The sequence below is a fragment of the Mesoplodon densirostris genome, chromosome 11 (assembly GCF_025265405.1).
Source record: "Mesoplodon densirostris isolate mMesDen1 chromosome 11, mMesDen1 primary haplotype, whole genome shotgun sequence".
Classification (NCBI taxonomy): domain Eukaryota; kingdom Metazoa; phylum Chordata; class Mammalia; order Artiodactyla; family Ziphiidae; genus Mesoplodon; species Mesoplodon densirostris.
The window spans coordinates 48,520,146-48,548,141 of NC_082671.1; the positions used below are offsets into that span (position 1 = coordinate 48,520,146).

The 27,996-nt window shown below is 45.8% G+C and overlaps 1 protein-coding gene across 3 annotated transcripts; it reads left to right on the forward strand.

Moving 5' to 3' along the window:
• Positions 1-205: 205 nt before the first annotated feature.
• Positions 206-27,980, forward strand: SMAGP (small cell adhesion glycoprotein). Of its 3 annotated transcripts, none has more exons than XM_060113505.1 (4): positions 206-482; positions 1,376-1,447; positions 26,449-26,529; positions 27,231-27,980. In XM_060113505.1, exons 2-4 carry the CDS (start codon positions 1,414-1,416, stop codon positions 27,407-27,409), a joined length of 294 nt encoding a protein of 97 aa, XP_059969488.1. In that variant the 5' UTR covers positions 206-482; positions 1,376-1,413; the 3' UTR covers positions 27,410-27,980. The 3 variants fall into 3 exon arrangements, with proteins under 3 accessions (XP_059969488.1, XP_059969490.1, XP_059969489.1); XM_060113507.1 differs by having other exon boundaries at positions 206-477; XM_060113506.1 differs by lacking the exon at positions 206-482 and adding an exon at positions 492-693.
• The last annotated feature ends 16 nt before the right edge of the window (positions 27,981-27,996 follow it).

The following is a 27,996-nucleotide window of genomic DNA, read 5'->3' on the forward strand; positions in this document are numbered from 1 at the left end:
AGACCTATTTACGTAAGTGATATGCAAACGCAAGTAAATGTAATTTTCCACATTTGCTGAAAATTCAAATAACGTCGATGGCGGGGAAAGCGGACAGATCCCATTAGCTGCGGGCTCACTCTGATCCCGTGCCCTCCGGCGCCTCGAGGAGGCGGGGGAGGAAGCGGCTCCGGATGGAGAGTAAAGAGACAATCGGAGGAGGAAAAGCAGCTTTTCCTCCCGGGGGAGCTGAGGCGGGCGGGAGGGCGGAGGGAACCTGCAGAGGGCGGTTTCTCTCCTCTTTTCCTGTCCCACCCAGTCGCCCCCCCCCCGCCCCCGGCCGGCCTCGGCAGCTAACTTTGAGCGTCTTTGCGCTGCTTCCTCAGCTCTGGGTCCCCGGCGGGTCCCCGCGGTGCCTGCGGTTCCCGCCCCCGTCGAGTTGAGCAGGACGCGCGGCGCGGCGCGGCACCGGCCCTTCCCCTGCAGCCCGTCCGACTGGTAAGGTGAGCACGCGGAGGTGGGGACCCGGGAAGGGCCGGAGGGCCAGGCGAGCCCGGTCGCCCACACTCACGCTGCAGTCGCCGCGGCCGCGTCAAGAACTGAAACCGAGAGCGGCCGAGCTCAGGCCTCGGCTGGAGCCTCCCGTCGCGGCGGCTCGGAACCGGTGCCCGGGACGGGCCGCCCTCGGAGCGCAGCGAGCCCTGCCTGGCGCGGGTAACGCAGGAGGGCACTGGACCGGGGTCGGGGCGCGGGGGGCGGTGCCGCGGGCTCGAGCCCCGACGTCCGCGGACGCGGCGAGGGCCCCAGGGTGCCAGAGTCACGGCCGGGCCGGTGGTGGGCGGCCGCGGGGGCCCGGCCAGCGGGGTCGGTGGACCGCGCGGACGTTGCAGCGGACGCCCGAGGGGGCACTGGGGGCGGAGGGCTGAGCCCCGACAACCGGCCGTCTCGGGCGGGCCTGAGGGCGACTGACGACCCTCCCTCCGTTGCCCGGCGCCTGGCTCCCCAGCCCGGCCCTGCCGCTGCCCCCGCGCCGGCCCCGAGCCTGGGCCGGGGGCCTGACCTCCCTGCGCTCTCCTGACACCTAGTGGACGGCTTCCCCCAGACCTCGGGCTGGGAGAGAACCGGGGACTTGTTACCGCGCCTGGGTGAAACTGAGTCCGCGGCTAATTTGCGTACATTTACCTAACTTTCTCAGGCCTTGAGAAACCTCCTAGGTGAATGGTGGCCCAGTGAAAGGATCCCCGGATAGACGTTCAGTAGGGCGGGGGTGGGGGGAGAGTTGGGGAAGGGACTCAGGAAAACCTGGCACCAAAGGCTTTCCTGGGATTTCCAGTCATCTTCAGCCCCAGGCATGGGCCCATCCACCTCATTGTGCTCTTTGTCCCTCTTCCTACAGATCTGCACCTCCCTGCAGGTGCCTGTCCACCTGCCGAGATGACTAGCCTCCCAACCACGCCTTCTCCAGGAGGTAGGTGAAGGCCTTTCCCACGTAAACTGCCCCACCCCAGCCCAGTCCTGGAATTCCCTGAGCCCTCTGCCCAGATGGGAAGACTCCCACTACTCTCCACCTGCCTCACGCCAGAAAAGGTCCTGGGAGGAAGCAGAAGGCAACCAGCGTGCACACTTTAGTGCAGTTGGAATCTGAAGTTTCATGGACCTGGACCGATTCCTGGTACTACTACTTAGAGCTTTGTGACCTTGTGACCTACCCTCTAAGCTCCAGTCTCATTTGTAAAACGGGGGAAATAGTACCTTATTTGTGAGGATTAAATGAGATAATCCATGTAAAACACCTAGCACAGTGTCTCATATCTAGCAAGCACTCGGTAACATCGGTTATTATTACTGGGTGCTTGTTAGAAAAGCCCACCTATTCCTAGAAAGGAATTCTGCGGCACGTGGGATCTTAGTGCCCCCACCAGGGATCGAACCCGCGGTGCCCCCTGCTTTGGAAGCACAGAGTCTTCACCCCTGGACCGCCAGGAAAGTCCCTCTGCTTGCTTTCTAATTCCACTCCTCTGATGATTCACTCCAGCATCAAAAATCCCTTGTTCCCCAGAACTATTGTTACCCTTGTTCCCTAGTCAGGGATCCCCCTCTTTCCCCTTCACGTTAAGAATGGATTCCAAAAAAAAAAAAAAAAGAGAGAATGAGAATGGATTCCTACCTTTCATTTCATAACCAAGCTGAGCTGGACAAACCATCAGATACTCATTGGTTGTTTTCATTACATGTTAATTAGGGTAAGGGAGGAACAAAACCTTGGTTGGTCTATACACCTTTGTTTCCATATGCGGTCCCATTTGTCATTAGGACAGACATTCTCTGCTTTACTGATGTGGAAACAAGTGAGTGAGAACCCCAGGGGAAGTCAAAGGCAGTGTCCTCTGTGACTGGTGATGTAGCAATTCAGACCCTTAGTTGTCTGCTGGAGATAAGAAAAGGGAGAAATGGGCAGCTGTCTAGATTAGTTAGTACAGGCTTCATGAGTGGGGAAGGGATGGAGCCCTTACCCTTGAAGGATGGGTGAGGTTTATACAGGCAAAGAGGGGTGCAGCAGGGATTCCAGATAAAGGTAGCCTTTGCCACTTCTGAAACTACAGAGACTGTGCTTACCTTGGAGGGTATTCTGGGGGACAGGGCAGAGGACCTACAGAATAAACCTGCCTGTAGGGAAGAGAGGTGATGCTTGCTTGGGCAGCTGAGAAATTAGGACTTGGACAAAAGCAGAACTATATACATTCTTCTTTAAATTTTGTGGTAAGATAAACATAAATGTTACCATTTTGATTATTTTTTGGTGTACAAGTTCAGTGGTATTAAGTATTGAGTGGTATTCACATTGCTGTGCAACTGTTACCACCATCCATCTCCAGAACTTTTTCATCTTCCCAAACTGAAACTCTGTATCCATTAAATAATAACTCCTCATTCCCTTCCCCACAGCCCCTGGCTACCACCATTATACTTTCTCTCTGTATAAATTTGACTAGGTACCCAGTATAAGTGTAATCATACAAAATTTGTCCTTTTGTGTCTGGCTTATTTCACTAGCATAACATTTCCGAGCCTCGTCCATTTTGTAGCATTTGTCAGAATTTCCTTCCTTTTTAAGGCTTAATAATATTATATGTATATAATGTATATCATTTTATTTATCCACTCATACACCAATAGATACTTGGGTTGCTTCCACCTTTTGGCTGTTGTGAATACTGCTGCTTGAATGTTGGTGTACAAATATCTCTTCGAGTCCCTCTTTCAGTTCTTTTGGGTATATACCCAGAAGTGTGGTAATTCTGTTTAATTTTTTGAGGCACTGCCATACTGTTTCCCAGGGTAGCTATACCATTTTACATTCCTACCAGCAATGCATAGGGTTCCAATTTCTCCACATCCTTGACAGCACTTGTTATTTTCTGATTTTTTTTTTTTTTTTGCCGTACGCAGGCCTCTCACTGTCGTGGCCTCTCCCGTTGCGGAGCACAGGCTCCGGACGCGCAGGCTCAGCGGCCATGGCTCACAGGCCCAGCCGCTCCGCGGCATGTGGGATCTTCCCGGACCGGGGCACGAACCCGTGTCCCCTGCATCAGCAGGCAGACTCTCAACCACTGCGCCACCAGGGAAGCCCTATTTTCTGATTTTTAATAGTGGCTATCCTAATGGGTGTGAATGGTATCTCATTGTGGTTTTGATTTGCATTTCCCTAATGATTAGTGATGTTGAACATCTTTTCATGTGTTTATTGGCAACTGTATATCTTTTGGATAAATGTCTATTCAAGTCCTTGCCCATTTTTCAGTTGTCTGGTTTTGTTGTTGTTGAGTCGTATATTTACATTTTCAACCCAACAAATGACATGAGTGGAGTGGTATTTTAGGACATATCATATAGTCCCCTACCCACTGGGTCCAAGCAAATGTAAGTTCAGGGACAGAAATGGAGAAATTACAGACAGGGTGAGGGCTTGTACTTTGAAGAATGGGATCATTGAGGGTCTTGCATGTCTTTTCCCCACCTCCCCACCTATGCCCTTTCACATCCGTTTGCCCCAATCTATAAAGATCTCCTAAAGGAGATATCCTTTAGGAGGGCTGAAAGTGAGGGCCACATTAAAACTTTCAGGGGCCCTTGGCACTTTTGCCTTTGTGGGCCTATTCCTCCATTTAAAAAGGTAATATGTTAAAAATTGTATTTTACAACTATGTTGGTATAAGGAAGAATACAAAATTAATATACAATAAAATCATTAATGGTTATATTTATAATTGATTGATATAACAATATTATAATTTCCTTGATATAAACATTCAATTTTTTCTTCTGATTTTAAAAGAAATTAAGATCATTAAAAAAACATTTTCATGGGCCCCTAGAAGTATGGTGGACCCTAGGCGCGTTGCCTGCTGTGCCTAGTGCATAAGTTGCCCTCTTGGAAGGAGAGTGGGGTGGAATAGGCATTGTCCACTCTGCCCACCCCACTGGGTAAAGCCCATCCCTTGCCATGTAGTCACACTAGCTACATCCTAGGTTGTCCTCTAGATTAGATGCTCAGTGTTGTTCATCTCGCTTATTCCTCATCACAACCCTGTGAGCATGTTTCATTCTCATTTTACAGAAGCAAAAACTGAGGTTCAGGGAAGTTAAGAAATTTTCAAAGGTTAGGCAATTCTCCCAAGGTCACGCAGCTAATAAGGGCAGAGGCAGGATATTGTGCCAAGTCCTGTATTCTTTCCGTCATGGTATACTGCTCTCAGCCACTCCACCCCATGGCTGGGGCACATGAAAGAGAAGGAAGGAGAAAGGGAGCAGAATTCCAGGGCGGGTTCCCATGGAAAGGAGAATTGGGGGAGCCGCCCTTTGCTGGGCAGGGCTAGAGCAAATAAATAGGTTGTCAGACTCAGGTGGCAAAGGATCTGATGCCTCAGTGATAAGAGATTTAGCCCAGGAACAAGGGCCACAAACAAACCAACAGGTATCTAGGTTAACCAAAAAAAAAAAAAAAGTGAGTGAGCCAAATAGATCTTGAAGTTCATTTGCTGTAGGTTAGGATTTGGGTGGAGCCTCAAATCTCAGATCTTGTGGTCCTCATCCCCAGGCCTCCCTCCTTAAAGAAAATGCGTGCTACAGTCTTTCTGAGCCTGAGAAGGGAAGGAACAAAGTAACATTCTTTTTTTTTTTTTAATATTTCTTCTTTCCTTAGTATATTGCCTTTCTTATTTATCTATTTAGGCTGCACTGGGTCTTGGTTGTGGCACACGGGATCTTCACTGATGCATGCAGGATCTTTTAGTTGCGGTGGGCAGACTTATTAGTTGCGGCATGCAGACTCTTAGTTGCGGCATGCAGACTCATAGTTGAGGCATGCATGCGGGATCTAGTTCCCTGACCAGGGATCGAACCCAGGCCCCCTGCATCGGGAGAATGGAGTCTTACTCACTGGACTGCCAGGGAAGTCCCCAAAGTAACATTCTTCTTCCTTTGTTTGGAAGAGGAGACAGGAGAGAAATGGGGTAGGAACAGGAGATAATGGGGAGAAAGCTGTAAACCATTTCTCCCCTTGTATGCCACGTTTCCTGAACTTAGTTTACTTCGTTGTTGTTCTTTCATTACAAAGCTATTACATGCCCCTCAGGGAATAACCTTCTAGACTTTTTCTATGTGTGTGTGTGTGTGTGTGTGTGTGTGTGTGTGTGTGTGTATATATATATATATATATATATATATATATATATGTTTATAGTTCTATTTTCTTTTTCTTTTTCTTTTTTTTTAAATTTATTTATTTATTTTTGGCTGCGCTGGGTCTTCATTGCTGTGCACGGGCTTTCTCTAGGCACGCAGGCTTCAGTAGTTGTGGTTCACAGGGTCTAGAGTGCAGGCTCAATAGTTGTGGCACACGGGCTTAGTTGCTCCACGGCATGTGGGATCTTCCTGGACCAGGGCTCGAACCCGTGTCCCCTGCATTGGCAGGCGGATCCTTAACCACTGCGCCACCAGGGAAGCCCTACTTTACTTTTTTTTACAAACATGTAATCATATAACACATACTGCCCTAGCAGTTTGCTTTTTTTGTCTAACCATATATTCTGTCCCAGTAATTGCAGATCTACCACATTCTTTTTAACAACTGTACTATTTCCAGAATGAATGACCTGTCATTTATTTAATCATTCCTCTGCTGATAGACATTCAGGTATGTGTCACTCTTGCAAACAGTGCTTTAGTGAACACCCATCCTGCAATAAAACCCTGAGAACCAAACCCAGTGGACACGTCAACAAAATGTTTAGCTGGAGGCAAGGCAGGGATGGTTCTAGAAGTTGCGAAGAACCTTGAAGTGAGGAGATAGATTTAAAGCCCGGCTGGGCCAACCACTGAGTGACGGTGGGCTGGTTGACGAAGCTTGCTGAGCTACCTCAATTTTCTGGCTTGTACATAATGATAATACCAATGCTACTTACATCACATTCTTGGGGTAGAGATAAAATAATGTATGTTTTGCAAACTGTAAGTCACAAATATCGATTATTGTTCTGATACTTAAAGCCCAAAGGCTCCGGCTCATTAGCTCTGACACCCTGTGACTTTTAGTCTGAGAAAAGCTCTTCTGTGTGGAGTAGAATTCAAATTCTTGATTTTTTTTTTTTTTTTTTTTTTGACCTTGCTGCACGGCATGCAGGATCTTAGTTCCCTGACCAGGGATCGAACCCATGCCCCCTGCAGTGGAAGCACAGAGGCTTACACACTGGACCACCAGGGAAGTCCCTGATTTGTTAAAAATTTTTATTGGACTATAGTTGATTTACAATGTTGTATTAGTACAACAAAGTACAGTAAAGCAAATCAGTTATACATATACACATACCCACTCTTTTTTAGATTCTTTTAATTTTTTTTTTTTTTTTTTTTTTTTGCCGTATGCGGGCCTCTCACTGTCGTGGCCTCTCCCGTTGCGGAGCACAGGCTCTGGACGTGCAGGCTCAGCGGCCATGGCTCACGGGCCCAGCCACTCCGCGGCATGTGGGATATTCCCGGACCGGGGCACGAACCCGTGTCCCCTGCATCGGCAGGCGGACTCTCAACCACTGCGCCACCAGGGAAGCCCTAAATTTTTGATTTTTTAATAGACATTTTATTTTGGAATAATTTTAGATTTATAGAAAAGTTGCAAAAATAGTACAGAGAGTTTGTATACCCTTCAGCCATGTTTCCTCAAATGTCATTTGGTACATTTGACGTCGATAGAGATAACCACAATACATTTGTGAAGACCAGGAAATTAACATTGGTATGATACTGGTTTTTTTTTAATGAATTATTCTTTTTATTTTAATTTATTTATTTTTAAAATATTTATTTATTTATTTTGGCTGCACTGGGTCTTAGTTGCGGCACGCGAGATCTTCATTGTGGCATGTTTAGTTTCAGCATGAGGACTCTTAGTTGCGGCATGCATGTGGGATCTAGTTCCCCGACCAGGGATCAAACCTGGGACCTCTGCATTGAGAGTGCAGAATCTTCTTACCCACTGGACCACCAGGGAAGTCCCAACATTGGTACGACACTGTTAACTAAACTACAGACTTCATTGAGAGTTCAGCAGTTTGAAAATTTGCTTTTGTAGTGAATTCTGATAGAACATTTTCAATTTATAAAAATTCTAACATTAAGGCTGAGAAAGGTCCTGAGGGTCAGATAGTTCAACTACCCGTTCTGTGCTGGAATTCTCTCTCCAGTTCCCCATGAAGCATCTGCCCAGTTTTGCTCTCCGTTCTCTGGGGAAGGCATCCATCTCCCATTAGTTTCTGCCATTAGTGCTCTTGTACAGGTCATCGTTGGTATATTCAAAGACAGCATTCAGGTCCCAACCCTCCATCCCCAACTAAGTTTTCACTCAGCTTTCTCTTACAGGCTTTCCTGATCTGATATGGTTTCCAAGCCATTCACTGTGTTGGCTGCTCAGCTTAAAACTGGCACCCAGATGCAACTCAGCGGTCTAGGAATAGCGCAGAGTAGGGCAGCACTGTTGATGCCATTGTAGAGACCACATTTATATTCATGGTGCCTAAAATAGCAGCAAGTTTTAAATATTTTATGATTATAAAAGTCATTATCATCATAAGAAATTTGGAAGATAAAGGAAAAGAAAGAAAATAAAAAGCATCCAAAATTCTACGACCTTCCTCTCTCTCTTGCTCCTATTTTGGGTTCTATCCTTCCAGTGTCGGTGAATTTCTAGTGATCCCACTGTAAGTCTTTTATAGATGCTGCTAAGCTGTGGCTTCCCCATTATTTGTGAGTAGTTGATTTCCCGGAAGAGCAAGGTGTGTGTTGAATCTCATCTTGTTCAGTTTGGCCAATTTCTCCAGTCATTTTAAATCTCTTTATCAGCTTACTAGTTGCCCCTCTAACTTTGAGTCCTTCACAGATTTGTTGAACCTTCCCTGGGTCTACTGGGGTCTGTATTTACCCAAAGGACACTAAACCCTTCCACACTAAGCCTGTGTGGAAGGCACCAATAAGGTAGAGCACCAAAACAAAAGCTCTCACAAAGGATTTAATATTCACTTTTTTTTTTTTTTTTTTTTTTGTCTGTGCTGCCTGGCTTGTGGGATCTTGGTTCCCTGACCAGGGATTGAACCCGGTCCCTTGGCAGTGAGAGCGCAGAGTCCTAACGACTGGACAGCCAGGGAATTCCCTCACTGTATTTTAAAAACAAGCAAAAAAGCCAAGAGTTGTTACCATAAAGGGAAAATGTATTATTGGACTTTCTTTTATCTGTCTTGTGATTTAGTATTTTTTTTTTTTTTTTTTTTTTTTTTGCTGTACGCGGGCCTCTCACTGTTGTGGCCTCCCCCGTTGCGGAGCACAGGCTCCGGACGCGCAGGCTCCGGACGCGCAGGCTCAGCGGCCATGGCTCACGGGCCCAGCCGCTCCGCAGCATATGGGATCCTCCCAGACCGGGGCACGAACCCGTATCCCCTGCATCGGCAGGCGGACTCTCAACCACTGCGCCACCAGGGAGGCCCTGATTTAGTATATATATATTTTTTTTCTTTTTGCGGTATGCGGGCCTCTCACTGTTGTGGCCTCTCCCGTTGCGGAGCACAGGCTCCGGATGCGCAGGCCCAGAGGCCATGGCTCACGGGCCCAGCCGCTCCGCGGCATATGGGATCCTCCCAGACCGGGGCACGAACCCGTATCCCCTGCATCGGCAGGCGGACTCTCAACCACTGCGCCACCAGGGAGGCCCAGTATTTTTATTTATTTATTTTAAAATAAATTTATTTGTTTTATTTATTTATTTATTTATGGCTGTGTTGGGTTTTCGTTGCTGCGCGCGGGCTTTCTCTAGTTGAGACGGGCGGCGGCTACTCTTCATTGCGGTGCGAAGGCTTCTCATTGCAGTGGCTTCTCCCACTGCGGATCATGGGCTCTAGGCGCGCAAGCTTCGGTAGTTGTGGCACATGGGCCCAGTAGTTGTGGCTCACGGGCTCCAGAGCACAGGCTCAGTAGTTGTGGCCCACGGGCTTAGTTGCTCCGCGGCATGTGGGATCTTCCCAGACCAGGGCTCGAACCCGTCTCCCCTGCATTGGCAGATGGATTATTAACCACTGCGCCACTAGGGAAGTCCGTATTTTTATTTTGAATTACACAAAGGCCTTGATTTGGCCCTGGCATGGTCTGACATCATAATATCAATTCAAAAAGAATTAAGGTCAGGGGCTTCCCTGGTGGCGCAGTGGTTGAGAGTCTGCCTGCCGATGCAGGGGACGCGGGTTCGTGCCCCGGTCTGGGAAGATCCCACATGCCGTGGAGCGGCTGGGCCTGTGAGCCATGGCCGCTGAGCCTGCGCGTCCGGAGGCTGTGCTCCGCAACGGGAGAGGCCACAGCAGTGAGAGGCCCGTGTACCGCAAAAAAAAAAAAAAAAAAGAATTAAGGTCAAATCCCAGTGGAAGAAGAAGCTCTGTTTAGACTGGCATCCTTCCATTCCCTGATGGCCAGTTACTCCCCCCCGACTTAGTCCTTTTTTTTTTTTTTTTTTTTTTAATTTTTGGCCGTGCTGCACAGCATGCAGGTTCTTATTTAGTTCCCCGACCAGGGATAGAACCCGCGCCCCCTGCATTGGAAGGTGGAATCTTAACCACTGGACCACCGGGGAAGTCCCTACCCAACTTAGTCCTTAATAAAGCCAGGCTGTGTGATAAAGCCATCCACAGGGATGTTGGAAACACTCTATCACGGTTCTGGGATGAGACGTTGGCTATTCAGGCGGCACCTTCCACTCATCTCACCCCCTCCCCATGCTTACTCTCAGTTGATGACACGTCTGTTTTCTGGAGCAAATTAAAGTTCTCAGAAGAGAACTGCCAAAGGCTCCCACTGCCCCCATGAACCTACTGCCCACCTCCGTGCCCATGTGCACATTAGTCATGAACGATCTCTGCTGTCTGCAGTCAATCCCTTCATCCCTTCAAGGACACGGCTCCAGCCGTCAATTGTTCCCTCTCATCTGAGTCATTCCTGTCCGTACATAAACAGGCTGTCACTTATCCCATCTAAGAAAAGCAAAAATAAACAAAAAACTTGAACTCTCTTCCCCCTCCAGCTATAGCCCTATTTCCCTCCTCAACTTTACAGAAAAAAAAAAGTTTATATTCTGCCTTCAATGCCTCTCCTTCCCTTTTTTTCTTTCTTTTCTTTTTTTATTGAAGTATAATTGATTTACATGTTGTGTTAGTTTCAGGTGTACAGCAAAATGATTCAGTTATACATATACGTATGTATCTATTCTTTTTCAGGTTCTTTTCCCTTATTCGTTATTACAAAATACTGAGTTTAGTGTCCTGTGCTATATGGTAGGTCCTTGTTGGTTATCTGTTTTATAGATAGTAGTGTGTATTTGTTAATCCCAAGCTCCTAATTTACCCCCCTTTTCCCTTTGGTAACCATAAATTTGTTTTCTATGTCTGTCTGTCTATTTGTTTTATAAATAAGTTCATTTGTTTCTTTGTTTTTCTAGATTCCACATATAAGCGATATCGTATCATATTTGTCTTTGTCTGGCTTACTTCACTTAGTATGATAATCTCTAGGTCCATCCATGTTGCTGCAAGTGGCATTATTTCATTCTTTTTTATGGCTGGGTAATATTTCTGTGTGTGTGTGTGTGTGTGTGTGTGTGTGTGTGTGTGTGTGTGTGTACACCACATCTTCTTTATCTATTCATCTGTCAATTGACACTTAGGTTGCTTTCTTTTTTTCTTGAACCCACTGTAAACCAGGGGTTTATACTCAGCACTTCACCAAGCTTTTCTTGTCAAGGTCATTCATGACCTCTGTGGGAAAACCTGGTGGTCCTTGTACTTGGTCTCTTTGGCTGCTACTCCTCAGCTTCCTTTGCTTTTTCCTCCCTGGGCTCGGTCCTTGGTCCTCTTTATCTGTACTTACTCCCTTGGTGATCTCATTCAGTCTCATGGTTGTAAAGATGCTGACTTTTAAAATCTCCAATCCAGACCTCTTCCCCAAATTCCAGTCTTTTTTTTTTTTTTCACACCACACATCTCATGGGATCCTAGTTCCCTGACCAGGGATTGAACCCACACCCTCAGCAGTGAAAGCGCAGTCCTAACCACTGGATCACCAGTGAATTCCCCCAGATTCCAGTCTTGATGTCTGCAATCATGTCCAAAATTGAACTCTGGATCTTCCCCTCTAAACCTGTTCCACCTGCAGGCTTCGCATCTCAGGTAACAGCAGGCCTTCTCTCCCTCCAGTTACCCAGGCCCCAAACCTTGGTGTTATCCGTGACTTCACCCCACATCCTCAGCCTTAACTTCAGAATATATCCAGAATCCCACCACTTTCTTTAAAAAAAAATTTTTTTTTTAATTTATTCATTTATTTGGCTGCATCGGGTCTCAGTTGCGGCACGCGGGATCTTCGTCGACGTATGTGGGATCTTTCATTGCAGCGCGCAGGCTCAGTAATTGCCCTGCAGCATGTGGGATCTTAGTTCCCCGACCAGGGATCGAACCCACATCCCCTGCATTGGAAGGTGGCTTCTCAACCACTGGACCACCCGAGAAGTCTCCAGAATCCCACCGCTTTCTCACCGGACTGCTGCTAGACCCAGCCAGTGCCTTTGTGCAAACTAGAAAAAGACTCCCCTCCTTGGGTGGATTCAGCTGTGCCCACGTGCTGGGTAAAATCTGCTTCTCCTCCTGTCCCCACCTTCCCACAGCCCGTTGTCCACACACAAAGAGATCCCTTAAAACTCAGTTTCTGTTTCAATTACCTATTGCTGTGTAACAAACCACTTCAACACTTAGTGAATTAAAACAGCAGCAATTTATTATTTCTTACCATTCTGGGAGTTGGTTGGGCACTCCTCTGCTGTTTTCACCAGTGCTCACTCATGCAGCTGCAATCTGCTGGAAGGTTCACTGGGCTAGAAGGTCCAAAATGACATCACATGTCTACCAGTTGGTACTGGCTGTCGGCTGAGCTGGGGATGCCTCAGTTTTCCTCCATGTGGCCTCTTATCCTCCAGTGAGCCAGACTGGTCTTCCTTACAACATGGTGGTCTCCGTGTTTCAAAAGGGCAGTCTTTGGAATTTCAGGCCCCACCCTAGACTTAATGAACCATAGTCTGTATTTTTTTTCATTATTTTATTTTATTTTTATTTTTATTTTTTATTTTTGGCTGCATTGGGTCTTCGTTGCTGCGTGCAGGCTTTCTCTAGTTGCAGTGAGTGGGGGCTACTCTTTGTTGCGGTGCACAGGCTTCTCATTGCGGTGGCTTCTCTTATTATAGAGCACGGGCTCTAGGTGTGTGGGCTTCAGTAGTTGTGGCACACGGGCTCAGTAGTTGTGGCTTGTGGGCTCTAGAGCGCAGGCTCAGTAGTTGTGGCACACGGGCTTAGTTGCTCTGCGGCATGTGGGATCTTCCCGGGCCAGGGCTCAAACCTGTGTCCCCTGCATTGGCAGGCAGATTCTTAACCACTGTACCACCAGGGAAGCCCCTATAGTCTGCATTTTAACAAACTCCCTAGGAGATTCTTACGCACTGCAGAGTTTGAGAAGCACCCCTTTGAAATGTAAATCCAGTCTCTGCTCAAAAACCTCTAAAAGGGTTGCATCTCACTCACTGAAAAAGCCAAAGGCCTTCCATGACCTTCAACGCCCCTCTTATACAGCCCCCTCTACTTCACCTGCTCGTCCGCTCCCCCTTGCTCCTTCCAAGTGACCTCCATGATGCACCTTTAACATGCTGAGCCTATGACGGCCCCAGGTGCTTTCCAATATTATTTGATGGCCCTACCTTGAACTTGCTGTTACCTCTGCCTGGAATGTTCCTCTCCCACGTCTCCTCATGGCTGCCTCCCTCTCCTTCTATAGGTGTTTATTTTACTCAAGTCACCTCGTCAGGGACACTCTGACCACCCCATCCACATCCCAACTCCTTATCCCCCTTCCCGATTTTCTTTTCTGTATGACACTAACCAACGTCTAATATCTTTTACTTCTTTAACCTGTTCATTGTCCATCTTCCCCCCCTCATGATGTAAATTGTATGACAAAATGTTTTTTCTTTAAGTTGTGGTAAAATTATACATAACATAAAATTTACCTTTTTTATTGCATTTTATTTTTTTTTTGAATTTTATTTTTTATTTTTTATTTATTTATTTATTTATTTTTTTTTTTGCGGTATGCGGGCCTCTCACTGTTGTGGCCTCTCCCGTTGCGGAGCACAGGCTCCGGATGCGCAGGCCCAGCGGCCATGGCTCACGGGCCCAGCCGCTCCGCGGCATATGGGATCCTCCCAGACCGGGGCACGAACCCGTATCCCCTGCATCGGCAGGCGGACTCTCAACCACTTGCGCCACCAGGGAGGCCCTATTTTTTATTTTTTATACAGCAAGTTCTTATTAGTTATCTATTTTATACATATCAGTGTATACATGTCAATCCCAATCTCCCAATTCATCACACCACCATATCCCCGCCCCCCTGCTTTCCCCCCTTGGTGTCCATACGTTTGTTCTCTACATCTGTGTCTCAGTTTCTGCCCTGCAAACCTGTTCATCTGTACCATTTTTCTAGGTTCCACATATATGCATTAATATGTGATATTTGATTTTCTCTTTCTGACTTACTTCACTCGGTATGACAGTCTCTAAGTCCATCCACGTCTCTACAAATGACCCAATTTCGTTCCTTTTTATGGCTAATATTCCATTGTATATAGGTACCACATCTTCTTTATCCATTTGTCTGTCATTGGGCATTTAGGTTGCTTCCATGACCTGGCTATTGTAAATACTGCTGCAATGAACATTGCAGTGCATGTGTCTTTTTTTTTTTTTTTTTTAAAGAAGATGTTGGTGGGCTTCCCTGGTGGCGCAGTGGTTGAGAGTCTGCCTGCCGATGCAGGGGACATGGGTTCGTGCCCCGGTCCGGGAAGATCCCACATGCCGTGGAGTGGCTGGGCCCGTGAGCCATGGCCACTGAGCCTGCACGTCCGGAGCCTGTGCTCTGCAACGGGAGAGGCCACAGCAGTGAGAAACCCACGTACCGTGCAAAAAAAAAAAAAAAGAAGATGTTGGGGGTAGGAGTTTTTATTAATTAATTTATTTATTTTTGCTGTGTTGCGTCTTCGTTTCTGTGCGAGGGCTTTCTCTAGTTGTGGCAAGCGGGGGCCACTCTTCATCGCGGTGCGCGGGCCTCTCACTATCGCGGCCTGTTGTTGCGGAGCACAGGCTCCAGACGCGCAGGCTCAGTAGTCGTGGCTCACGGGCCCAGTTGCTCCGCGGCATGTGGGATCCTCCCAGACCAGGGCTCGAACCCGTGTCCCCTGCATTAGCAGGCAGATTCTCAACCACTGCGCCACCAGGGAACCCCGCATGTGTCTTTTTGAATTACAGTTTTCTCTGAGTATATGTCCAGTAGTGGGATTGTTGGGTCATATGGTAGTTCTATTTTTAGTTTTTTAAGGAACCTCCATACTGTTCTCCATAGTGGCTGTATCAATTTACATTCCCACCAGCAGTGCAAGAGGGTTCCCTTTTCTCCACACCCTCTCCAGCATTTGTTGTTTGTACATTTTCTGATGATGCCCATTCTAACCAGTGTGAGATGATACCTCATTGTAGTTTTGATTTGCATTTCTCTGATAATTGGTGATGTTGAGCAGCTTTTCATGTGCCCCTTGGCCATCTGTATGTCTTCTTTGGAGAAGTGTCTATTTAGGTCTTCTGCCCATTTTTTGATTGGGTTCTTTTTTTTAATATTGAGCTGCATGAGCTTTTGTATATTTTGGAGGTTAATCCTTTGTCCACTGATTAGTTTGCAAATATTTTCTCCCACTCTGAGCATTGTCTTTTCGCCTGTTTATAGTTTCCTTTGCTGTGCAAAAGCTTTTAAATTTCATCAGGTCCCATTTGTTTATTTTTGTTTTTATTTCCATTACTCTAGGAGGTGGGTCAAAAAAGATCTTGCTGTGATTTATGTCAAAGAGTGTTCTTCCTATATTTTCTTCTGAGTTTTATGGTGTCCAGTCTTACATTTAGATCTTTAATCCATTTTGAGTTTATTTTTGTGTATGGTATTAGGGAGTGTTCTAATTTCATTCTTTTACATGTAGTTGTCTAGTTTTCCCAGCACCACTTATTGAAGAGACTCTCTTTTCTCCAATGTATATCCTTGCCTCCTTTGTCATAGATTAGTTGACCATAGGTGTGTGGGTCTATCTCTGGGCTTTCTATCCTGTTCCAAAGATCTATATTTCTGTTTTTATGCCTTGATTGTCTTGATTACTGTAGCTTTGTAGTATAGTGTGAAGTCAGGGAGTCTGATTCCTCCAGCTCTGTTTTTTTTCCCTCGAGATTGCTTTGGCTATTCGGAGTCGGAGTCCTTTGTGTCTCCACACAAATTTTAAGATTTTTTGTTCTAGTTCTGTAAAAAATGCCATTGGTAATTTGATAGGGATTGCACTGAATCTGTAGATTGCTTCGGGTAGTATAGTCATTTTCACAATATTGATTCTTCCAATCCAAGAACATGGTGTATCTCTCCATCTGTTTGTGTCATCTTTGATTTCTTTCATCAGTGTCTTATAGTTTTCTGAGTACAGGTCTTTTACCTCCTTAGGTAGGTTTATTCCTAGGTATTTTATTCTTTTGGTTGCAGTGGTGAATGGGATTTTTTCCTTAATTTCTCTTTCTGATCTTTCATTGTTAGTGTATAGGAATGCAAGAGATTTCTGTGCGTTAATTTTGTATCCTGCAACTGTACCAAATTGATTGATTAGCTCTAGTAGTTTTCTGGTGGCATCTTTAGGATTCTCTATGTATAGTATCATGTCATCTGCAAACAGTGACAGCTTTACTTCTTTTCCAATTTGTATTCCTTTTATTTCTTTTTCTTCTCTGATTGCCGTGGCTTGAACTTCCAAAACTATGTTGAATAATAGTGGTGAGAGTGGACATCCTTGTCTTGTTCCTGAACTTAGAGGAAGTGCTTTCAGTTTTTCACCATTGAGAATGATGTTTGCTGTGGGTTTGTCATATATGGCCTTTATTATGTTGAGGTAGGTTCCCTCTATGCCCACTTCTGGAGAGTTGTGGGGTTTTTGGGGGGTTTTTTGGTTTTTTTTTTTTTGTGGTACGCGGGCCTCCCACTGTTGTGGCCTCTCCGGTCACGGAGCACAGGCCCTGGATGCGCAGGCTCAACGGCCATGGCTCACAGGCCTAGCCGCTCCACAGCATGTGGGATCTTCCCGGACCGGTGCACAAACCCATGTCCCCTGCTTCGGCAGACAGATTCTCAACCACTGCGCCACTAGGGAAGCCCTCTGGAGAGTTTTTATCATAAATCGGTGTTGAATTTTGTCAAAAACTTTTTCTGCATCTATTGAGATGATTATATGGTTTTTATTCTTCAATTTGTTAATATGGTGTATCACATTGATTGATTTCCATATATTGAAGAATCTTTGCATTCCTGGGATAAATCCGACTTGATCGTGGTGTATGATCCTTTTAATGTGTTGGTGGATTCTGTTTGCTAGTATTTTGTTGAGGATTTTTGCATCTATATTCATCAGTGATATTGGTCTGTAATTTTGTTTTTTTGTAGTATCTTTGTCTGGTTTTGGTATCAGGGTGATGGTGGCCTTGTAGAATGAGTTTGGGAGTGTTCCTTCTGCTGCAATTTTTTGGAAGAGTTTGAGAAGGAAGGGTGTTAGCTCTTCTCTAAATGTTTGATAGAATTCACCTGTGAAGCCATCTGGTCCTGGACTTTTGTTTGTTCGAAGATTTTTAATCACAGTTTCAATTTCATTACTTGTGATTGGTCTGTTCATATTTTCTATTTCTTCCTGTTTCAGTCTTGGAAGGTTATACCTTTCTAAGAATTTGTCTGTTTCTTCCAGATTGTCCATTTTATGTGCATAGAGTTGCGTGTAGTAGTTTCTTAGGATGCATTGTCTTTCTGCGGTGTCCATTGTAACTTCTCCTTTTTCATTTCTAATTTTATTGATATGAGTCTCTCCCTCTTTTTCTTGATGAGTCTGGCTAAAGGTTATCAATTTTGTTAATCTTCTCAAAGAACCACCTTTTAGTTTTATTGACCTATGCTATTGTTTTCTTTGTTTCTATTTCATTTATTTCTGCTCTGATCTTTATGATTTGTTTCCTTCTACTAACTTTGGGTTTTGTTTGTTCTTCTTTCTCCAGTTCCTTTGGGTGTAAAGTTAGACTGTTTATTTGAGTTTTTTCGTGTTTCTTGAGGTAGGATTGTATTGCTATAAACTTTCCTCTTAGAACTGCTTTTGCTGCATCCCATAGGTTTTGGATCGTTGTGTTTTCATTGTCATTTGTCTCTAGGTATTTTTTGATTTCCTCTGATTTCTTCAGTGATCTCTTGGTTATTTAGTAATGTATTATTTAGTCTCCATGTGTTTGTCTTTTTTACGTTTTTTTCCCTGTAATTTATTTCTAATCTCATAGCGTTGTGGTCGGAAAAGCTGCTTGATATGATTTCAATTTTCTTAAATTTACTGAGGCTTGATTTGCAACCCAAGATGTGATCTATCCTGGAGAATGTTCCATGTGCACTTGAGAAGAAAGTGTAATCTGCTGTTTTAGGATGGAATCTCCTGTAAATGTCAATTAAATCTTTCTGGTCTATTGTGTCATTTAAAGCTTATATTTCCTTGTTAATTTTCTGTCTGGATGATCTGTCCATTGGTGTAACTGGGGTGTTAAAGTCCCCCACTATTATTGTGTTACTGTCGATTTTCTCTTTTATAGCTGTTAGCAGTTGCCTTATGTATTGAGGTGCTCCTATGTTGGGTGCATATATATTTATAATTGTTGTATCTTCTTCTTGGATTGATCCCTTGATCATTATGTAGTGTCCTTCCTTGTCTCTTGTAACAGTCTTTATTTTAAAGTCATTTTATCTGATATGAGTATTGCTACTCCAGCTTTCTTTTGATTTCCATTTGCATGGAATATCTTTTTCCATCCTCTCACTTTCAGTCTGTATGTGTCCCTATGTCTGAATTGGGTCTCTTGTAGACAGCATATATATGGGTCTTGTTTTTGTATCCATTCAACGAGCCTGTGTCTTTTGGTTGGAGCATTTAATCCATTCACGTTTAAGGTAATTATCGATATGTATGTTCCTATTACCATTTTCTTAATTGTTATGGTTTTGTTTCTGTAGATCCTTTTCTTCTCTTGTGTTTCCCACTTAGAGAAGTTTCTTTAGCATTGTTGTAGAGCTGGTTTAGTGGTGCTGATTTCTCTTAGCTTTTGTTTGTCTGTAAAGCTTTTGATTTCTATTTCAAATCAGAATGAGATCCTTGCCGGGTAGAATAATCTTGGTTGTAGCTTCTTCCCTTTCATCACTTTAAATATATCGTGCCACACCCTTCTGGCTTGTAGAGTTTCTGCTGAGAAATCAGCTGTTAACCTTACGGGAGTTCCCTTGTATGTTATTTGTCGTTTTTCCCTTGTTGCTTTTAATAATTTTTCTTTGTCTTTAATTCTTGTCAATTTGATTAATATGTTTCTTGGGGGGCTTCCCTGGTGGCACAGTGGTTGAGAGTCCGCCTGCCGATGCAGGGGACGCGGGTTCGTGCCCCGGTCTGGGAAGATCCCACATGCCACGGAGCGGCTGGGCCTGTGAGCCATGGCCGCTGAGCCTGCGCTTCCGGAGCCTGTGCTCTGCAACGGGAGAGGCCACAACAGTGAGAGGCCCGCGTACCCCCCGCAAAAAAAAAAAATGTTTCTTGGCGTGTTTCTCCTTGGGTTTATCCTGCCTGGGACTCTCTGTGCTTCCTGGACTTGGGTGGCTATTTCCTTTCCCATGTTAGGGAAGTTTTCGACTGTAATCTCTTCAAATATTTTCTCGGGTCCTTTCTCTTCATCTTCTCCTTCTGGGACCCCTATAATGTGAATGTTGGTGCGTTTGATACTGTCCCAGAGGTCTCTTAGGCTGTCTTCATTTCTTTTCATTCTTTTTTCTCTAATCTGTTCCACGGCAGTGAATTCCACCATTCTGTCTTCCACGTCACTTATCCGTTCTTCTCCCTCAGTTATTCTGCTATTGATTCCTCTAGTGTATTTTTCATTTCAGTTATTGTATTGTTCATCTTTGTTTGTTTGTTCTTTAATTCTTCTAGGTCTTTGTTAAACATTTCTTGCATCTTCTCGATCTTTGCCTCCATTCTTTTTCCAAGGTCCTGGATCATGGATCATCTTCACTATCATTATTCTGAATTCTTTATCTGGAAGGTTGCCTATCTCCACTTCATTCAGTTGTTTTTCTGGGGTTTTATCTTGTTCCTTCATCTGGTGCATAGTCCTATGCCTTTTCATTTTGTCTGTCTTTCTGTGAATGGGTTTTTGTTCCACAAGCTGCAGGATTGTAGTTCTTCTTGCTTCTGCTGTCTGCCCTCTGGTGGATGAGGCTATCTAAGAGGCTTGTGCAAGCTTCCTGATGGAAGATACTGGTGGTGGGTAGAGCTGGGTGTTGCTCTGATGGGCAGAGCTCAGTAAAGCTTTAATCTGCTTGTCTGCTGATGGGTGGGGCTGGGTTCCCTCCCTGTTGGTTGTTTGGCCTGAGGCGACTGGAGGCTGCAGGCTCTTTGGTGGGGTTAATGGCAGACTCCGGGGTGGCTCATGCCAAGGAGTACTTCCCAGAACTTCTACTGCCAATGTCCTTGTCCCCATGGTGAGCCACAGCCACCGCCCAGCTCTGCAGGACACCCTCCAACACTAGCAGGCAAGTCTGGTTCAGTCTCCTTTGGGGTCACTGCTCCTTCCCCTGGGTGCTGGTGCGCACACTACTTTGTGTGTGCCCTCCAGGAATGGAGTCTCTGTTTCCCCCAGTCCTGTCAAAGTCCTGCAGTCAAATCCTGCTGGCCTTCAAAGTCTGATTCTCTGGGAATTCCTCCTCCCGTTGCCAGACCCCCCAGGTTAGGAAGCCTGACATGGGGCTCAGAACCTTCACTCCAGTGGGTGGACTTCTGTAGTATAAGTGTTCTCCAGTTTGTGAGTCACCCACCCAGCAGTTATGGGATTTGATTTTATTGTGATTGTGCCCCTCCTACCATCTCATTGCGGCTTCTCCTTTGTCTTTGGATGTGGGGTGCCTTTTTTGGTGAGTTCCAGTGTCTTCCTGTTGATGATTGTTCAGCAGTTAGTTGTGATTCCAGTGCTCTCTCAAGAGGGAGTGAGCGCACATCCTTCTACTCCACCATCTTGAACCAATCCTAAAATCTACCATTTTAAAGGATACAGTTCAGTGGCATTATGTACATTCACATTGTTTTGTAACCATCACCATCATCCCTCTCTAGAACTTTCTCATCATCCCAAACTGAAACTTGGTAGCCATTAAACAATAACTCCTCATTCTCCCCTCTTCCCAGCTCTTGATAACCACTGTCTGTCTCTATGAATTTGACTATTCTAGGTACCTCAGACAAGTGGAATCATACGATATTTGTCCTTTTGTGACTGGCTTATTTCAGTTAGCATGATGTCTTCAAAGTTCATCCACATAGTAGCATGTGTCAGAACGTCCTTCCTTTTTAAGGCTGAATAAATATTCCATTGTGTGTGTATATATATACCATATTTTGTCTATCTGTTCATCTGTTGATGGACATTTGAGTTGTTTCACTTTTTAGTTATTGTGAATAATGCTGCTGTGAATATTGGTGTACAAATATCTGTTTGAGTTCCTGCTTTCATTTCTTTTGGATAGATACTCAGAAGTAAAATTGCTGGATCATATGATAATTCTGTTTAGTTTTCTAAGGAACTGTGAAGGCATGAGTTTTTGCTTGTTGTGTTCACTAATCTATGCCCAGGACCTTGAATGGACCCTGGCACAGAGTACACACTCTGTAAATACTTGCTGAATTAGCCTTTTAATTTCTCTGTCTATGAACCTGGAACCTCAGTCTAAAAAGGCTGTGTGACTTGTCTGACCCAGCTTGCTCCTAGTGGTCTCACATTAACTCTTTTTTTTTTTTTTTTTTTTTTTCGGTACGCAGGCCTCTCACTGTTGTGGCCTCTCCCATTGTGGAGCACAGGCTCCGGACGCGCAGGCTCAGTGGCCATGGCTCACGGGCCTAGCCGCCCCACGGCATGTGGGATCTTCCCAGACCGGGGCATGAACCTGTATCCCCTGCATCGACAGGCGGACTCTCAACCACTGCGCCACCAGGGAAGCCCCTCACATTAACTCTTAATGCTTGTGGTTTCAAGTTCAGGACCCCCAAAGCAGTTCCTTATAACTTGTTCTAGAATTTTGCTGAGGAACTATATCAGTTTCACCAGTTGTTTACAGAATCCATCTCTTTCTGTGGCCCTTCAGGCTCCTGGCCCCTCTGTCTTTCTCAGAAGTTCCTGTATCATCAATAGTGATCCCATTTACATGTTCTTTCGGTGCCCTTGGCTGTCACTTACCTGGATCCCTTTTAGATTAGCTTGGTGCTTTCTGGGTTGTGTCCCTTCTCTTGAGCTCACTTCCCCACGTCACCAAGGCTCCTGCTCTCCTTTAGTACGGAAATCATTCTCTTTGATAGGAGACAGAGGCAAAACAGGCTGGGAGAGTTCTAGTTTCTCTATTACCTCCGACCTCTTAGCTTCAGGCCCAGATAGCAAGCCTGGCCCATTTCCTTGTTTTTGCTCCAAATATAACACTTTTTTTTTTTTTTTTTTTTTTTTACTTTACACCGGCCTCTCACTATTGCGGCCTCTTCTGTTGCGGAGCACAGGCTCCATATGCGCAGGCTCGGCGGCCGTGGCTCACGGGCCTAGTTGCTCCGCGGCACGTGGAATCCTCCTGGACCGGGGCACGAACCCGTATCCCCTGCATCAGCAGGCGGACTCTCAACCACTGTGCCACCAGGGAAGCCCCAAATATAACACTTTTTAAATTGCCCTTCCTATGTGTTTGCCAACTTGAGCTGTATAGTGCTTCCTGACACTATTCTTTTAAGTTTCTGCTTTTAACCTTTATGTGCATTTTTGAAAAGATTCACATTCTGAAATCCCGTTACTGGAAATGGGCTTACAGGAAAGACAGAATTGGGACAGAACACTCAAAACTTATGAAACTTTGTAACGAGAACCCTAGAAATACAACAGTCTGAATTAAAATATTGGCAGTTACATCTCCACCAACATTGAACCTTGAATCCCTGTCTGTCCTAGACCCCCTGTGCTCTGGGGAGTGTGCTTCCTCCTTTTAGAAGTTGGTTCCAGAGAGACTTAACTTTCAACAGAGATTATTTTTATCAAAAATAAAAATCTGATGTAGGATCTGCCTTCTTCTAGTGTTTTCTCATAGAGGTACGTTTCATATAGAGGTAAATTTCTTACATGACTCTGCCTTCTTCTAATGTTTTTGTATATAATTATTTTTTTGTACCTCCTTCATTTGTACTTACTGCATCACCAGATGGCTTAGTATAAGTGGAAACCAACTGATAACTGCGTCCAAGGAAGGTACTTCTAGTGCATTTTATGTTTCTTAAGGTCTTTATTGATGAAATGTACTCTGCAGTTGTAGAAAGCTTGAGGTTGCATATGAACCATTGTGACTGATATCATTCTGATATCATTCCCTGCTCACCAGTCGCCTGTGAGCAAGTTCACATTAAAGGAGCCCTCTTTGTAATGCAACGGTCTGTATTTGATTGTGGTCCTCTGGTTTTTCTTCCGCAACTGTCCATACCTTTTAAAACCTTGCACTTTTGGAAAGCTCGTGCTGCCTCATAGTTATCTTTTGTTACCTCTTCCTCTTTTTCCCTATTGGAAAAAAAAGAAAAGGACAGTGGTAGGAAGGCTTAGTATAAATACCTTGGGCTTTGGAGGGGCTAGTCCTGGATTCAGATCTTGGCGCCATCCACTGTTCCTTCATGTGTAATACGAGGGATGTCACTTAACTCTTCCCGGGCCTCAGGGTCCACATTGGCAAGTAAAAACACCTGCTGTGAAGTGGTTGGTATTCTAAGGATTCGTAATTATGTATACGAAATGCCCAGCACAAAGCAGGGACTTAGCCAATGGCAGCTGTTATAATTGGGATTATTTGCAGAATTTCCCAACTAGGAATCATCTACCCTCCTGGATTCTCTTTCCGAGGACTCATACATATCTGTTCTCTGAAGCCTCACTAAAATTCAGCTCCATGGTTGGGTCCTTGGTGAGCCTCATCACTGCTGCTTGCCCAGCATCTATGACAGTGCCTCTGGCACGTGGTAGGTGCAAACTAAATTCTTTTTTTTTTTTTTTTTTTTTTGCGGTACGCGGGCCTCTCACTGCTGTGGCCTCTCCCGCTGCGGAGCACAGGCTCCGGACGTGCAGGCTCAGCGGCCATGGCTCACGGGCCCAGCCGCTCCGCGGCATGTGGGATCTTCCCAGACTGGGGCACGAACCCGTGTCCCCTGCATCAGCAGGCAGACTCTCAACCACTGCGCCACCAGGGAAGCCCCAAACTAAATTCTTGTTGATCAATTGAGCTGAATCTTACTCATCTTTATATTGAAGCTTCTGTACATACATTATTCTTCTCGATGCTTTGTGTATCTTAAGTTCTCAGATGTTTAAGAAAGACAAAACTGTGAGAGCAGCTGTATAGAACTCTAGGTCAATGGTGGGAAGATGGTGTGCAGCCCCAGGACATTTGTGGGAGGAAAGCGTGCATGGTGAGGGGCAGCAGTCTGAAGCAGTGATCAGGTGGATAAACTTCAGGGCTTGTCTTTGATGGAAGTCACAGTATAATCTCAGAAGTGACAGCCCATCACTTTGGCTGTATTCTGTTTGTTAGAACCTAGTCACTGGGTTCAGCCGACACACAGGGAGAGGGGCTTACACAAGGATGTAAACACCAGGAGGTGGGAATCATTGGGATTCATCTTAGAAGCTGCCTACCACTCTCCTGTTTTATGCATGGGAGAGAAACTGAGGCTCGGAGAGGTTTGGTAACCTCCTCAAGGTTACCTAGGACTATGCTGGGGTGGGATTCAAACCTAGAGCGGCTTTCCCTTTTAATGATGCTTGCCTGCACGTTTTCTCCTTTAGCCTTTACAATAGCCCTGCAGAGTTGGTTAATATAGTTCCTACTGGTTACAGATGAGAATGGATGGATGAATCAGGAGATGTAACCATTTGCCCGAAGCCACAAAGTAGCTGACTGTATCACTGCTCCTAAAGAAAGAGTGGAGGGCTTCCCTGGTGGCGCAGTGGTTGGGAGTCCGCCTGCCGATGCAGGGGACACGGGTTCGTGCCCCAGTCCGGGAAGATCCCACATGCCGCGGAGCGGCTGGGCCTGTGAGCCTTGGCCGCTGAGCCTGTGCGTCCGGAGCCTGTGCTCCGCAGCGGGAGGGGGCCACAACAGTGAGAGGCCCGCGTACCGCAAAAAAAAAAAAAAGAGTGGAGAAGGGTTTGGCCTGGCCCTGGGAGCAGGGTGGCGATCCAGGCAGCCCACATCTGCTTTTCCTGTGGCAAAACCAGGACGGTTCAACAAGCCTCCCCTGGCCTGTGTGAGAAGGTCTTTCAACACCACTGACCCCTCTTGGCACTGCTCCCAGGCTCACCAGACCACCGCTAGTGACTGAATTTCCCTTGTCCTGGATGGAATCCTGAAGGTGTCGGGCGAGAGACAGGAATCAGGCTCAGGCCCTGTGCTCCGGCCACACTGGCCTTTGGGTCCTCTCATCTCGGAGCTTTGATCCAGGCTCTTCCCTCTGCCTAGAATGTGCCCCGCCTCCCGCCCCTTTCACCCTGTAAACTCCTACCCTTGCTTCAGCCCCCAGCTCAAATCCTTCTTCCCGGGGAGGCCCCTCTGCCACATGCCCTCCTAAGCTCCCAGATGTTGCCTTTGCCACACGTATAACAGTCCTTAACTGTGAACTTGCTGTGGTGGAGGCTGAGCTCGGGGAAGGTAGACCATGTCTGTTTCGCTTGCCCGCAGTGTGCCTGGCACACACCTGGCAGAGAGTAGAGTGTTAATGAGTATTAACTGCTATTAGTATTTATTGAATGAATACTGAGATGCCTCCTGTGGGTTATTTTAGGGTCAGTCAGACTGTTTTCCCCAGGATACCTCTGTCCTGCAGTAACTAACATTTTCAAACCCCTACACTAAAATGCTAACTAGGAGAGAACTGAAGGGCTTCCCGACTTCTTTTGGAAACATTTAGAAGTCTGGGTAGTGACTTTAGGAGTGGGACTTTCAGGCTCTGAAGGACAGATAGACCAATAGCAGAAGGAGACATGGGATATATTTTAGGGTAGGAGAGGCCTTATTTCAGAACCTTTCAAATTGCAGGGCTTACTCTGGAAGCATAGAAAAGGGTTTTAATAAGGGAAGGAGCCTTATTTCATTATTAGAAAATAATGTTTACAAAGAGTTTGTAAAAACAGTGAAGAAATGCATGTGGCATATAATATAAATATATTGATATATACATGTATATACATTTATCATTTGATCTCATTTATGCAAAAATGTATTCCTAATAATAGATAGCTTACCCTTATTGAATTACTTAATACATGTCCCAACAATCCTATAAAGTAGGTACTATTATCTCTATTTTCCAGATGAGGATGCTGATGCACAGAGGGGTTAGGTAATTTTCTGAAGATCACACAGCTAGTAAAAGAGCTCAGATTGGAACCTCGTCAGTCAGCTCTAGAGCCCATACTTTAACCACTATGTGAGAGAGAAATCCATCAAAATGTTTATCGTCTTTGGTGGTGGTTTGTTTTCTCCTCTATTCTCCAGGTTTTTCTATACAGATGTCCTATAGGAGTTAAATGATAAAAGTCTGAATAGGGAAGAAGGTGGGGTAGTGAAATTGAAGGACAAACGTGTTTTAGAACAAAAGAATTCACCCCATTTCCTTTTCCACTTTGCTAAATTTTCCAGAAGAACTGATGGCCACCCCAATCCTACAGGCCACTGAGGCCCTGTCCCCAGAAGCTGAAGCCAGCACAGCACTCATTGCAGGTAACAGGCTCTGAGCCAAATCAAGGGACCTTCTGAGCTCAGGGGCTCTGTTGCTCCAGAGACAATGTGATAGACCAGGGTTTTCCCTACATGGGAAAGCACCACAAATTAGAGACCAAATCCATTAATGGGCTCGTTTTGGCACGCAAGTTATATTACACACACACACACACACACATAAGGTTATAAAAGACCCTTAGAGGCTTCGTGTCAGAGGTACTGCCAGTAAATGACAGGTTGGGAGGTGGCCACAAATAGCTGCAGTGCATATGGGCACTACAGTTGAGTATGGGGGTAGGGATAAGGATGTGTGCAGTTTGTTGAGGGGGTGAGAAAGAGGATGGGAGGGATCAGAAACCCCTACAGGAGGCTATGAATTTAAAAACCCTTCCTGTTGGGATAAGCGATTTCCTGTTTCCCTCCTTCCTGTTTCTTTCATAATCATCAGGAACTGGTTGAGAGGGAGCTCAGTTTGGTCAGAAATCAAAAGCCTAGTGTCCCTAAGCACAGAGACTCCAGATACCACGTACCAAGGAAGTCGGGCTTGGTGGGGGAATACAGATTTGGAAGTGGACGCTGGTTATAACTTCAGCAGGAGGACCCTCACCAAGTGAGGGAATCGTCTAATGCAGGGGGCCTTGTGAGTTACTGAGACGTCCTCAATCCTGAAACCTCTCTGCATTCTCCCTCTCCTTTCCAAGTTGTTATCACAGTGGTCTTCCTCACCCTGCTCTCAGTCGTGATCTTGATCTTCTTTTACCTGTACAAGAACAAAGGCAGCTACGTCACCTACGAACCTGCAGAAGGCGAGCCCGGCGCCGTCCTCCAGATGGAGAGCAACTCGGCCAAGGGCAGGGAGAAGGAGGAGTATTTCATCTAATGGTTCCCAGATCCCAAGGAGCTTATCCAGGCTTCAGTGCTAACACACAATTTATTAGGTGAAAGTTTTATCTGAAACCGGTGAGAAGCATCGACTGATACGGGCAGAACTGAGCTCCTTCTGGGACACAGGCACAAGTGCTAACATCACCGACGCCTGGGACCGGGGGCACGAAGGAAGCTGCTCGTGACGTCTCTAGCCAGGCCTCTTGTCATACAGCCGGTGCTTCTGGCTGACCAACGAGGTTGAGCTGTACCAGGCAATGCTGGAGTATGTGCCCAGTCATCTTCACTCTTTTCACAGGTCGAAGGGGAGGAGGAGAGTTGGGGGTCACTGGATGCTCCTCTGTCCCATACCTGGTCACCTAGTGACAGCCCAAGTGGAAATAGTGCCCCATAGAAGTTCTTCCCAGAGGCCGGACACCACAGTGAAAGGCCAGGCCAGGAGGGGCAGGAGACTGTGGAGACCTCTCTCCTGATGAACGTGCCACATCCCTTAATCTGAGCCCTTCCTTTCCATATTCCCCAGCAAGCCAGACTTATGCTATTTTTCTCGGAATTAAAATCTTTCATTGATACAGAAATCAG